The sequence below is a fragment of the Hippoglossus stenolepis genome, chromosome 17 (assembly GCF_022539355.2).
Source record: "Hippoglossus stenolepis isolate QCI-W04-F060 chromosome 17, HSTE1.2, whole genome shotgun sequence".
In the NCBI taxonomy this organism is placed as follows: Eukaryota; Metazoa; Chordata; class Actinopteri; order Pleuronectiformes; family Pleuronectidae; genus Hippoglossus; species Hippoglossus stenolepis.
The window spans coordinates 1,504,278-1,517,872 of NC_061499.1; the positions used below are offsets into that span (position 1 = coordinate 1,504,278).

A 13,595-nucleotide genomic window follows, 5' to 3' on the forward strand; every position below is an offset into this window, starting at 1 on the left:
TGCAGTGTTGTTTCCATAATCAGTCCCGCCTCCTTGTGTCTCGGCACCCGAGGGAGCAATTTGAGGCTCCACAGGGGAGCAACACGTCTGCATCACATCCCACCCACCACTTTAACACAGCTTAATAAATTCACTACAGTCATTCAGACATAAGAACGTGAGGAAATTACAGGGGGAGCCACAGACGCAGCAGAACCCTCCCGATCTGACCTTTACGAATACACGGAGAAGTTTAAACTGGACGAACAGCAGATATTTCTGTTTCCTGTTTGTTTTATGACATTTCAAAACGTGATACGTAAAGACCGAGAGTCTAAAAGCCATTTTGACTTTTGTGTTAGAGCGACGGCAGATTGTTTCCAAACCTTGTCAAACAAAAACAAGACTCTCAGGATGAATACATGAAATTATGTGTAGTTTGAATCTGTTAATTGGTGAAATGACCCTTTAATTGTCTTACTGAGCTTTTAGTCACACTTTGTTTATTCATCGGTTCTTCACAAAATATATGTATTATAATAATAAGTGCTATATTTATACTATGTTTATATATTGCCTTATACTGTATATCCTCCAACAGGTTGTATTACTTGAAATGTGTGTATATGAAAAGAAAAACACATGCAGAGTCAATTTGTCTCTGTTTTTGTCTCTAAAACACAAAGAAAGTTGTGTCTCCATGACTTCAGAGGACATTACATTGATTTCCTGATGACTTACTCTAACCTTAACCATAGTTACTACGTACTGAACTAATATCCTAAACTCTGACCTTAATCTAACCTTAAAACATGTTGAGCGTGTTACATAATACAACATACATGTTCAAATTTAACCATATACGTTATTATTCAATGTTTTTGTCCCCATCAGGACGACAAGCCCCCATAATGAGAGGGTTAACAGATTTAGGTCCCCACAACATAAGTAATACCTGCACCAAACACACGCACACACACTTGTATCTTAGTGAGGACACTCATTGACATAATGCATTCCCTAGCCCCTCACCCGAACCTTTACCATCCAAACTAAATCCTAATCCTAACCTTAATCCTAACCTTAATCCTAACCCTAAAGTCTTAGGTCCTATGAAGAAGTGAGGACAGGTCTAAATGTCCTCACTCTGCAGGGTCTATGCTTCTGGTCCTCACAGAGATATAAGTACAGGAACACACACACTGCAGAAACACTACTGTAAGTTTAATTGAATGTAAATTGAGTCACCAGCAGCACGTGCATGACACACACACACACACACACACAAACACACATGCACACACACACACACACACACACACACACTGTGATGTTATGCAGCACGCGCCGTAATGATATCTTTAATTGACTAATTAACATTTCACACACTTAGTGTGAAAACACACACATTCACACACACACACACACTCGTGCAAACACACACTGACAGGGGCCTTAATGATGCTCAGTGGTTTCTAATGGAGCGCATTCATGCCTACACACACACGCACGTGCACGCACACACACACACAGCATGTTCACGCGCGTCGCGCTGCACAGACGGATCCATATTTCTCTCACGGGGCAGAGGTGCATGTGAGCGGGGCGGTGGTGAGGTGTCGGCCGGACTGACCGACCTGCTGCTGGCGCTACCCGGAACCATTATGCAGACAGGAAACTACCATTTTAACGCCAGCAGCATCCGAGGAGCCGTCGTGTACGCGGGGGGACACCGAGGACCGACACGGGCCGGAAACCAGGCAGCAGAGGCCCGGAGAGGGGAAACCGCGACGGGAACCAAACAAAGGCGCCGCTGGAGCGAAGAGGAGCCGTGAAGGAGCAGCGAGGCGGCGGCGGCGGAGGATGGAGGCTGGGGGCCGGAGCAGCGGAAGCGGTCCGTGTTAGCGGGACGGACGCGGAGGCAGAGCCGGAGCCGGAGCCAGGCCCTTCTGTGTTTTTCCATGGATGGTGAAAAAGGCCCCGCGGACAGGCAGCAGCTCCCCCGCTCCCACGGAGCTCCTCCATGTTGTTAGTCTCTCGGCGCCGTGTTTCTGAGCTTCTCCCCCGCACACACGTCACCGGTTGCACGGTAAATAAAATCAAAACTAAATTAAAACTAAAACGAGCCGTTTTACAGCAGGGGGGCTGTTAGCTGGTGAGCTAGCTGCTGGGCTAAGCGCTGCTAGCCGCTGGGCTAACGCTGCTAGCGCGGTGCTAACGAACCGGGACGCATCCGTGTGGGTCGGTTTGTGTGTTTTTTTATAAACAGTTTAACTCAGATGTGTGTGTTTGCTGCTTCACTCGGAGCTCCGTGTGTGTGTGCGCGTGTTCACACCCCCCAGTGTGCACGAGGTCTCGGTGCATTAGAGGAGCCTCCGTGCTGCAGCTGATGGACGGATGCTAACAGACCCTGGTCACCGTGTGGTAACGGTAGTTTGTCCCCGTCCAACCTGCTCGGACATCGGGGCTTCTGTTTCAGACCTGTCGGCCCGAAGTCTCCGGGTTGTGGCGGAGAAGGCGGACAGATCCCGCGTCTCCCTCCCGGACACACGCAGCCGAGGTCCGGCGGACGAGCTCCGCATCAGCCGGTGAGACACAAACATCACAACACGGTGCGAGGTTCATGAATCTCAGTGTCTCCACTAAGTCACACATCGTGAGTGACGAGGCTTTGATGAGGAGCAGAGTGTCGCTTCGGACTCTGTGAGGAAGCAGCTCCGACTCTAAACAACTCGTGTGTCTGCAGCAGGTTTCACAACCAGATCTGCATCATCTGATCCTCGTCTGCACAACCTGCTGCTGCTGCAGGAAACTAAGGAATTATACATATTCAATATGATTGAGACATAAACTGCAAACTGCAACAGCTGAACCTGAAAATACCCAACAAGTAATTTGACATCTGATTTATCGCTTATTTCCTTTTGTTTTATTGCACATTATATATTAAAAGTCAAGTCCCTTTAAATTCAAACAAGCTGCACCAATGTTAAATATATGAATTTACATGTGCAACTCATAGATATCAGTTTAACATTGAGACCAACTTATGGACGAGTAAGAATCAACACAGAGTAATATGTCCACTAAAGGTAACTTTATAACTCTTTAAAATCCACAACGATAATACTACAGACCCTCATGAGTCATTATTACAAATATTTTCTGAAAGGAAATGTCTGAATTATTCCATTATATTGTAAATACTGAAACAATTACAGCTAATGGGTTTAACAATTACCTAACGAGACGTTCACTCAGTGTTTACTGGGACTGGAAATAGGGTCTAAAGTTAAAAATAGTTCAAGAAACCCAGTAAAGTTATGATCCAACAAGTTGTGCTGACATCACTTTACATCAGAAGGATGATTAATGAGCTCATGTTTCTGAGAGGATGAGATCTGATGCAGATTTAATAAAGTTGTATCAGTGCTGATACTGAGTTTAAGGTTTAATTTCTTTTAAAGTTTAACTCAAATGTTTCAAATACATCTTCTGCGTTTTGTTAAGTGAACACATTTGCTGTCATTTAATAGTGAAAATATAATTTTAAGTAGAGGGATCAAGAATACTTATTTGGGATATATTAAAGATATTCCAACAGTCACTGAATAAGTTTTACAGGTATTTTATAGACAAAACTTTCAATTAGTTTAAAAAAAAAAAAAATTCAGCAGACCAATTGATGATTGAATTAGACTGTAAGACGCTGCTCTTGCCATCTTTTGATAATATTCACCCAGTAATACACAATAACCCAATTTGATAAAAGTCAAACAAAGTGGACACGAAATTAATAAAAACCCTCTTGCTAAATATTTTCTGTCGCAAAAGTTAAACCAGTTTCACATGAGATTCAGATTATTCAAAAATAAAAAAGACGAAGCTCAGAGTTTCTGTATTTCTATTCACTGTCTAGATTTATCACAATAGTTTTGCACGTATGGATATAAAAGTGCATTTCAATCTGTTTATCTGAGGATTATGAAAAGAAGCCACTTCTATACGAGTTAAATAAGTTTATAAATTTTGTTTTAAAAGTGTGAGGCTGGTGACCAGAAGGATCTCATCTCAGCGTCATTTGTTCGATGGTTTCTGTTTTTATATTTTATTCTTAATATAGTTCGGAGGTTAATCTGTATTAAAGTTTGCTCGTGGGATTTAATTTTACTGCGGTATTTTGGCGACATCTCCGATGAGCTCGTGTTATGCGTCCCTCGGTGTCGCTCGCCGTTCGTGCTTCAGACTCCACGCAGCTGCGAGGATGTTTGGCTTCTCTGGTTTCGGTCTCGGGGGGGAGAGGTTTGTGCCGAGCTGAGGAAGGTCAGCGTCAAGACGTAACCACCGCTTTTTTTTTGTTGAAGAAAACAAAAACAACCAAATATACAGAACAGGAAGTCAAATATAAACACAAATACACATCATTCTGCATAGTTTATAATGTAAAATAGAAGTTTTAATATCAGCAAACAAAGACTTTTATGTCTATTAAAACAATACAGATTAAAGCCTCTCAGGGTCACTGGGTCACACCTGAGTAAATGCAGCATTAAAGCAGGTCTCTACTAAACTGAGTGAATGTCAATCTGTAGGACTTAAATATTGAGGAATCCTCCTTTTTGAATCAAATGAAGGACAGGAGGTGTTGTTGGTGTTGAGCTGAAACAACCAATGAACTAACCAATTTGTTTACTGACAGAAAATGAATCACCAAGGTTGTTGTTGTTGTTAAAACAAGTTCTACAGTGTTTTGCATTGACATGAACTCACTTTGTTTAACATTGAAGCAATATTACTCTGGTTTAGAAGCAGAAATGATAGATTTGATAGAAAGTCTTGTCTGAAAAGTCCAATCTCATGTGTTGTGAAGCAGCGCAAGCTTCTGGTGTCGAGTGATAGCGGACGCTAGAAATAAAACAAGGAAGCATCAGTGTCTATATTGGTGGTGAATTGCTGTATCGTGTTACTGCGCCATGTTTGTATGAAAACATTTTCCTCCTAATTGGTTATAAAACCCTCGGAGCCACAGAAACCAAACAGGATCATAATCAGTGGAGGTAATTAAAAAGGTCAGACTCTAAATATCACGTTTCATTTTGGACAGAAGGGATTTGTGGAGCTGGAGTGTTGATTATCAGCAGCTCGTGTTTTCTCCTCGCACACAAAGACACTGTCCATTAGGCCGCCATTTCTTTCTTATTTAATCTGGCATTTAGGTGTGTGTGTGTGTGTGTGTGTGTGTGTGTGTGTGTGTGTGTGTGTGTGTGTGTGTGTGTGTGTGTGTGTGTGTGTGTGTGTGTGTGTGTGTGTGTGTGTGTGTGTGTGTGTGTGTGTGTGTGTGTGTGTGTGTGTGTGTGTGTGTGTGTGTGTGTGTGTGTGTGTGGGTGTGTGTGTGTGTGTGTGTTGGAGGTGACAGGCGGCCATGTTCTCCTGCAGGAGCTGGACAGGAGTCATGTGGTGATTCCAGCTCCTCTTCTCTTCCTCTGTTGGCTTTGGTTTGTTATGCTCACCAGTGTAAGGGCAGCAGAAAATAGTAATTTTTATAGATTTATTAAATCTGCGTTGAGCTTCAAGCTGGAATCTCCAAATATCTTGTTTTTCACGATTTTATAGTCCAGACCCACAGCTTCAATAATATCAAACAGAGGAAAACAGCAAATCATCACATTGGTGAAGAAGCTGCAGCCGCGAACAGTTTTGACTTATTGATTTATAAAAAAAAATGGATGATTAATAATCAGAAATACATTTTCTGTCAATCGATTATTCAACTAATTATTTCACCTGTCGAAGTTAATGATTTGACTGCCGTGATCATCTGGACACATTATGTAGAAAACAAGTAATTATGTCAAATGTTTATTTTTCTTAACCTGTTGATTGTTGTTGTCATAATCCTGTTTTAATCGATCAAAGATAAAAAACACTATCTATAATATTCGTTCTTTTTGCCAGAGTTTAACTAACTAACCCTTTTCTTTGGGAAAAGACGCTTTTAATTATAAAAGCATGAAACTCACCACTGTTGGAACAAAACGATAGTTTAAGGTCACCAAAGACCAGTTGAGGTCGGGGGACTGGAGATTTAAATATGTTCCTTTTCTGAAGACAAGAAAAGCTCCAGTGTTGAGTAACGGTGCCAAACTGTTTATCTGCTCAGTGTCATGTCACCGAATCGCTCTCTGACGTTATTCCTTCTTTGTCTCGCTCTCTGTCCTCAGGCTCCCGGAGGAACGCCACCAAGGGACAGAAGGGCAGTGAAGCAACGGTTCATCCTCTGCTGAAATAACGGACACACTCCGCTGACCTGGTTTTTTTATTTTTTAAGTCGGCACACGCTTATGGAACACTTTAGAGGAACACTACAGTTTTTTAGTATGATTTAGTATACTGGCTATTTATGAACCTTTTTATAACATCCCACAGAAGCACTTAGAGGCTTCACTCTTGAATGGAGACTTTGACTCACCTCTGATATATTTATGTGAGAAACTCAAGCATCGGCTTCTGGTGGATTACAGAGACTCGTTTGAAGTTTGTGGTAGAAATCACGACAGTTCTACCTCCTGAAAAAACGCCTTATTAGTTTAATAAGGGTTCACTGCTGTTTCCAGCACCTACGGACTAAGTGCACAGGGTAGTTGTTGCCCTGGGACACTTTGTCACAGCCGAGTTGGAAGATGTTTCAATTCAGCAAGTACCCGATGGACATTCTAGAGATGCTAAGTGGACACCAAGCCCATCAGTTCAAAGGGCTTGGGTTAGAACGACAACTAAGTCACCAACAGCAGGTGCAGCTGCAGCATCAGCAGCAGCTCCAGCAGCAGCACCAGCCCTCCGCCGACACCTCCGGAAGCCTCCTGTCCGGCCTCGGCCTCGGATCCCTCCAGAGCTCGCGGAGCAACGCCTTCGCAGACTCCTCGTCATTATTTGCCAAAATGGGTGCCCCGCCCACTTCCATCTCCCACCAGAGCCAGTCCTCGTCTCACAGCTCCAGGAAGTCGAGTAAGATGAGCAGCAGTAGCAGTGGCAGCTCCTCGGCGGGGTACCCCCAGTTTCTGCGGCCTTTTCACCCGGCCGAGGCGGCGCTGGCCCAGGAGCAGCTCCATTCGGGGATGGGACGTTTTGACTTTGGCGGGGGCAGTGGGGGAAGCTCGGGGGTCATCGGGGGAGTCGTCACACCGGCGCCTCCACCTCCGCCGCTGCACCCGGGTCTCTCTATCCCCCAGCCCTCCTCTGGTCCCTCCTCTTCCTCACCCACTCCCTCCACCTCTGCCTCAAACAACCCCTCTGGCAGCACCACGGTCCCCTTAGTCGGCCAGTCTGACCCCCGCAGCCTCCACCAGCAGTTCAGCTGCATGCTCGCCGCCAACCAGTACTTCCTGTCTGGTGTCCCCACTAACAGCAGCCTGGAGCAGTTCCTCGTCCAGCAAGGCACTCACAACCACCTGGGCTTAGGCCTCAGCCAAGGGCCCACAGACTCAAACTCGGCCCTGGCGCCTCCCCCCGCCCTCCACTCCTCCCACAGCCACAGCCACTCGGCTCCGCAGCCTCAGCAGCAACAACAGCAGCTGACCCCTCATGCCTTATCTCATCCACACAGCCACACTCACCACCCGCACCCCCTCCACCCGGCCCCCCAGCCACCCCCACTGGGTGGCTTTGATTTCCAAGGCATCCCGGTCCTTTCCTCCAACCAGATAGCATCGCTAATGCAGCAAGAGGCCGGCCTCCCCCTCCCTCTTCCTCTCCACCTGTCCCTGTCTAAAGACGATTCAAAGTCAGGGGACGGCTCATCGACTTCCAGCGGAGGGAGCAGGCGAAAGAAAGCAATGGCGGGCTACCTGCCTCAGAGGAAATCAGAGCCCCCCGGCAACTCGAGTGGACACAGTCAAGGTCCTTCATCAGGCCTCGTGGGAGGGGGACCTGGGGGAGTTGGGTTAAGCGAGTCGCAGCATTCATCTCTTCTCTCGCCGTCCTCACAGCAACAGTCTTCCTCCACCGTCTCCTCCTCTTCGTCCGCCCCGCCTTCCTCAAACTCCACCTCTGTGCTCGTAGCCAACGGTAGCCAGCAGTTGTCCAAATCCAGAGAGCGTCACAGTAGTAGTTCGTCTCGCCAAACCGAACCAGAGCCCCTCTATCACTGTGGTGAATGTGGTAAAACCTTCACCCACCTCTCCAGCCTCCGAAGGCATCTCCGCAGCCACGGCTTGACACCAGAAAGCCAAAGCAGGAAGTCGGACTGTAACTCCCCGAGCCCAGAGAGGGTTTTCTGCTGTGGTGAGTGTGGAAAGAGATTTAAAAAGAGGGGTCACCTCATCCAGCACAGCGTCACCCACTCGGAGAACCGGCCTTTCGGCTGCAACATCTGCCAGAAGTCCTTTAACCGCCGAGAGTCGCTCACGAGACACGAGAAGATCCACGACGAGAAGCCGTTCCGCTGCCCGGCCTGCGGACGATGTTTCCGTGAGAGCACCTCCCTTCTCAACCACGCTGCTTCCGGAGCCTGTGGGAAACCTCCCCGGAGTTCAAAAAACCGGGCCAGCGGCGGAGGGAGCGGCTCGTCCCTCCCGAGCAGCAGTAAGATGGAAGGCAGCGGAGGAAGGGAGAGCATTTCAAACAATGGGGCGGCGATGGCGAACGACAAGTACGCAACGGATTATTCCAGAAATCGCTACCAGAACCAGCCGCCCTACAACAGCGGCGTGGATGTGTACAGACGCTCCCAGTCTTCGTCTCTGTACTCCCCAGCCACGACGCTCTCCAGTGACATGACCAACCCGACTCTCCGTAAAGCCCCTTTAGCCCCAACTCTTCATCCCCATCCTCAAAGTCAGCAACCGCAGCATCACCACCACCAACAACCACCACAGCAGCAGCCGCACCTCCCCCTCTCCTCCCTATTGGATGATTCGGAGGATGAGGTCACCAGCAGTGCGATGTCGGCCATCGCCGCTGCAGCCGCGGCTTCCTGTGACATAAACAACGAGGGCCGGGAAGGAGAGAGGAGGGATATCATTGGAGGCCTGCTGGGGGGGTTGGGGTTTGGTAACTTGGGTGGACCGTCGTCCACGTCCAGCCTCAACGGTTCCACCATGCCTTTAACCCACCCCAGCCACCCCCACACAAAGCCCAGGAGGCCGAGGAAGCCCAGAGAGAAAAGGGACCCGAGCACCATCGTCAGGAGGAGGAGGAACCCAGCGCCGCCAGGGGATGGCTCAGAGCGGCCGTATGGATGTCAGATCTGTGGCAAACGCTTCAGGAGGGCGGAGACGCTGCGACGCCACACCCGCGTTCACACCGGGGAGAAACCTCACTCCTGCGACGTGTGTGGAAAAATGTTCCGCGAGCCTTTCCACCTCACCAAGCATCTGACCGTGCACTCGGGTCAGAAGAACTACAAATGCAACCTGTGTGGGAAGATGTTTGCCTACGCTCAGAGCCTGGTGAGACACGGGAAGCTGCACAGAAAAGGGGAGATCGACAACCAGGGGCGGAGAGTAAAAGGTGCCGCGGCCGCTATCAGTCAGGTCGCCAACTCGGGGAACTCTGACTACTTCTGCTCCCAAGGAGAAAAGTCTCCAACCACTGGCACCCCCTCCCAGAGGCTGTACACCTGCACCGTGTGCTGGAAGTCATTCCGCCACTACTTCCACCTGACGGCACATCAGCAGACCGTGCACGGCGGGGGGGTCGGCCTGGAAAAGTCCTTTCGTTGTGAGGTGTGTGGAAAAGCCTTCGCCTACTCCAACAGCTTAGTGCGACACAAGTTGTCCCAGCACGGAATCGACCGCAGCGGCCAGCGAGTCAACCAGTCCCAACCCACCGGATACTCGCCCCTCTTCTACGACTCAGGATCAGGTTCCAACTACACTGGGCCGTCCCACATGCAGCAGGGGGCCGCCGGGCAGCAGGGGGCCGCCGGGCAGCAGCCACCACCGCAACAACCGCAGCTGCAGCATCCTTTTCACTACCACTCAAAAAACTTCCAAAAGCGACAAGGACAGACAAGAAAGCCCAAAAAGAAAAAAAAGCGCGTGGTGATCCACAGCATCATGAGAGACGGGAAGCTGGTGGGTGTGCCGCTGAGCAAAGACACTCGCAAGAAGCTGCTGGTTCTGAGGAAACGAAGAGGAAGACTACAGGCGCAGATCAACAAGAAGAAGCTCCTGGCTCAGCTGAGGATGAAGGGCGGCATCATGAGGGTGAAGTCGTGGAGTGGCGGCGCCGTCAAAGTCACGGGCCTCACTTCCATGGACATCCCAATAAAGCGCTTTCCCTGCCCCATTTGCCCCACCACCACCTACGCCAAGCACGGCGCTCTGCTGGTGCACCACGCCATCAGGCATCCGCCAAGAAACTCAGGCCGCCAAGCCCGACTGCGGTGCCTGGTGTGTGGGAGACGCAGCAGCTCGTTACACAAAGCCTTGAAACACCGGGGCCAGCACCTCAAACAAGCTGCGTTCCAGTGCCGCAAATGCCGACGCCGTTTCTGGAACCCTCTGCTGCTGGCCCGCCACAAGTTATCCTGCCGGGGGATGAGCACCAGCAGCGTGGACTGGGGACTGATGAAGATCAAATCTCCGTCGTCTCTGGAGCAGTCAGACGCTGAGCGCTCACCGGTGCCGCCGCCGGCCCCAGTTCTGGTCCAGCCGGAGAGATCAACAGTTCTGACTGAGTACAGTCAGTAAAAAGACAAACAGTTTTCTAGAATAGATTGTTTTGATGTTTATTTTTCTTAAATAATCCAAGAAGCAGCAAGTTTTTAACACAACCAGGAGGGAGGATGGGGGGGGGCGGGTTTCGTGTAACTGCCATAACATCCCCACGCAGATGAATCTGTAAACAATCCTCACTTCCTGCGGAGGTGGTGGATAAATTAACACGGACTTCAAACAGCCCAGAATCAGAACCACTCTGTCTCCTCTTCCCCGAAGGCGAAGGAACTTTAGACCACGTGACGATTTTAGTAGCACCTCATCCACTGTCCTCCATCATTTATGTTTTTAATTTTGTACTTCTCCCATTAGCAGTGTTTCCACATGAATATGGATCGGATGCCTACTGTAGAAGTGAGGACCCTTTTTAGTACCAGTTTATTTTTACACATTACTCACAGTTACACAGCGTAGTCCTCGTCTCTTGCTCTGTCTGTTTATCTGTACCCCCTCCCAGTGGAGAATCTCTCTCTTTTTATACTGAGGCAACGAGCCCTTCAGATAGAACCACATTCGAAGAAAACAGAAATGGTGACCGGACTCGGCCTCGTGAACGTGACGGGCCGAAGTGTTGACAGTGACTGAAAAGGAGGAAAAAAGGAGTTCAGAGAAAACAGTGAAGTGTTGGTGACCTTGTTTTTAACGTACACTACTTTTGTGGAGTTTTTTTTAAAAAGAGGTGTTGATGAGGAAAAACAACTCAAATTGTTAATGTGTCCAGGATTTGAAAAGGAGAACAGAAATAACCAGAGTGTACTGTACAATTCGTATTATATTTTATTATATATTGATTATTTGCTGTTTTTTACTCCAAGTATCATTTCTTTTATCATTGTTGGTATTGTACGGGTGGGAGGGAACGAGCTGGGGGCTCTTTGTAAAACAGCGGGATGAGTATATGTATCAGTGTGATATTTTTTTTCCTCCCTCCCTGAAACCCTCGGACCTTCTCCCTCATCGCCGCAGTTATGCCCAACTTTTTTGTAACAAAAGCGTGTACACATAGTTCATTACTTAGGTCCTGTCCAGACGTGTTTTTCTTTTTTTCTGTAAAACTAAAACATGTAATATTATTACTAAATTACTATCCTTTTCTTTGCCTAAAAAGTGAGTTGTTGAAAACCCTCAAAACGAATAAAAAAAATCTGAAATGTTTACGTCCGCTGTCGTGCTGAAAGATTTTTTAAGTTCCACCGCAAAGGTTTCATCTCAGTCTGTCAGAAATAATAAGAAATCATATTCAAACACGTGGAATAATAATTTCCTACATTGTTTCCTCAAACAAAAAATTTAACTGACTCTAATTTAAGGAGAAATTGTCATTTCAATGAAAGAAATGGTGATTTATTACTTTATTATTGCAAACAATCCTCGTGTATGATTTATTATAAACTCTCCTGTTTGCACACAAGACGCAAGAATCAGTCTTTAAATTATAAAGAAATAATGATGAAAAACATCAAGATCCACCGATGAGAACATTTTCATCACCCGTCATAGCATCTGGTAATTTCCATAACAATCTCTGTTAAAGTGGAAGTGTGCATTACCGGCACATGGACACTAGAGAGCGCCCTTCTCATACAACATACAGGTAATGACTGTTTCTGTGCTGCAGGAAAAGAACGAGAGGGGAAATCATTCAAATCTGAATCAGATCGTGAAACTTGAATCACACGTTAGTGGAGTCAAGCTGTTGTTCCCATGATGGCTGCCAAAACACAACACACACACACACACACACACACAGACACACTCTCTCCTGCTGGTGTGTGTTGGACACAAACTATTCGGCCTCTTACTACCAACACATTCCTGAAGCTGCTGTCACCAGAGCAGCTTCAGGCTCCGGCTCCTTCTAGGAAAGTGCAGCTGCTGCAGCTCATTTATGACTCAGTCAAATTATAACAGCAAACACATGACGCTTGTTCCTATAGGATCATGTTATTATCATTATTAGGTTATTATAATGTTTAGATTTGTCAATTAGCTTTTGCTCTAAAATACAGAACTGTGTGTGATTTATGAAACAAAAGCTACAGCAAACATAATGAAGTATATCACAGAAAACATTTATTTATTTGAAAAGTACAGGAGGCATTTATGAAGAGTTTTTTATTTGTTATTTATTTTATGTTTTTAAATATGCATTTATCCCAATTGGGTATTTTTCACCTATTTACAATTTGTTTGACATAAACAATAAGCATGCAGAAAAATAAGTCAGGATCTCTTAATGATTTTAATGATAGTACAAATTTAACAATACAACATTTTAGTTTATATTTATACCTTATAGATGACTTAATATATTATATGCTTTTAGAATTTATTTAATTATATTTTATTACTTTTATCATAGATATTAATTTTTTTTAATTATTTTATTCATAAAATATTTATTTTATTATTATCTGTTCCTCTTACAACATATTTTTAGTTTGACTAAGATTACGAAGTGATCTGGTAGTAAATATAACATGACCTGATATTTTGTGTTTTAAAATATTTAGTACTCTGTTTTATTCATCATAATTACAATTCTTTAGTAGTAACTTTATTATTACATTTTAATCCCATGACGTTATTTTTTACAACATCATTTTGGTTTGATTTAATTTAGTAAAAGTGACGACAGGATCTGGTAGAAAACAAAACATGACACAATATTTTTTGTGTTTTTAAATATTTTTTCATTTGTATTTTATTACCTTTATTATCTTTTAGTTTTGTTCTTTTTTTCTTTTTTATTCTTTGTTCTATTTGCATCATTCTGGTTTTGATTTAGTTACGTAAAATATACAATAATATAATGGTACAATATTAAATAGATGGGATAACATAATATTTTGTACTTCATTCTTTAAATTTTCATACATTTTTTAAAATCAGAAAAGT

The 13,595-nt window shown here is 45.7% G+C and overlaps 1 protein-coding gene across 2 annotated transcripts; it reads left to right on the forward strand.

The window, feature by feature from the left end:
• The first annotated feature begins 1,478 nt into the window (after nucleotides 1-1,478).
• Nucleotides 1,479-11,852, forward strand: znf865 (zinc finger protein 865). Of its 2 annotated transcripts, XM_035182560.2 has the most exons (3): nucleotides 1,479-2,068; nucleotides 2,459-2,567; nucleotides 6,201-11,852. In XM_035182560.2, exon 3 carries the CDS (start codon nucleotides 6,660-6,662, stop codon nucleotides 10,668-10,670), a length of 4,011 nt encoding a protein of 1,336 aa, XP_035038451.1. In that variant the 5' UTR covers nucleotides 1,479-2,068; nucleotides 2,459-2,567; nucleotides 6,201-6,659; the 3' UTR covers nucleotides 10,671-11,852. The 2 variants fall into 2 exon arrangements, with proteins under 2 accessions (XP_035038451.1, XP_035038450.1); XM_035182559.2 differs by lacking the exon at nucleotides 2,459-2,567.
• Nucleotides 11,853-13,595: the final 1,743 nt, after the last annotated feature.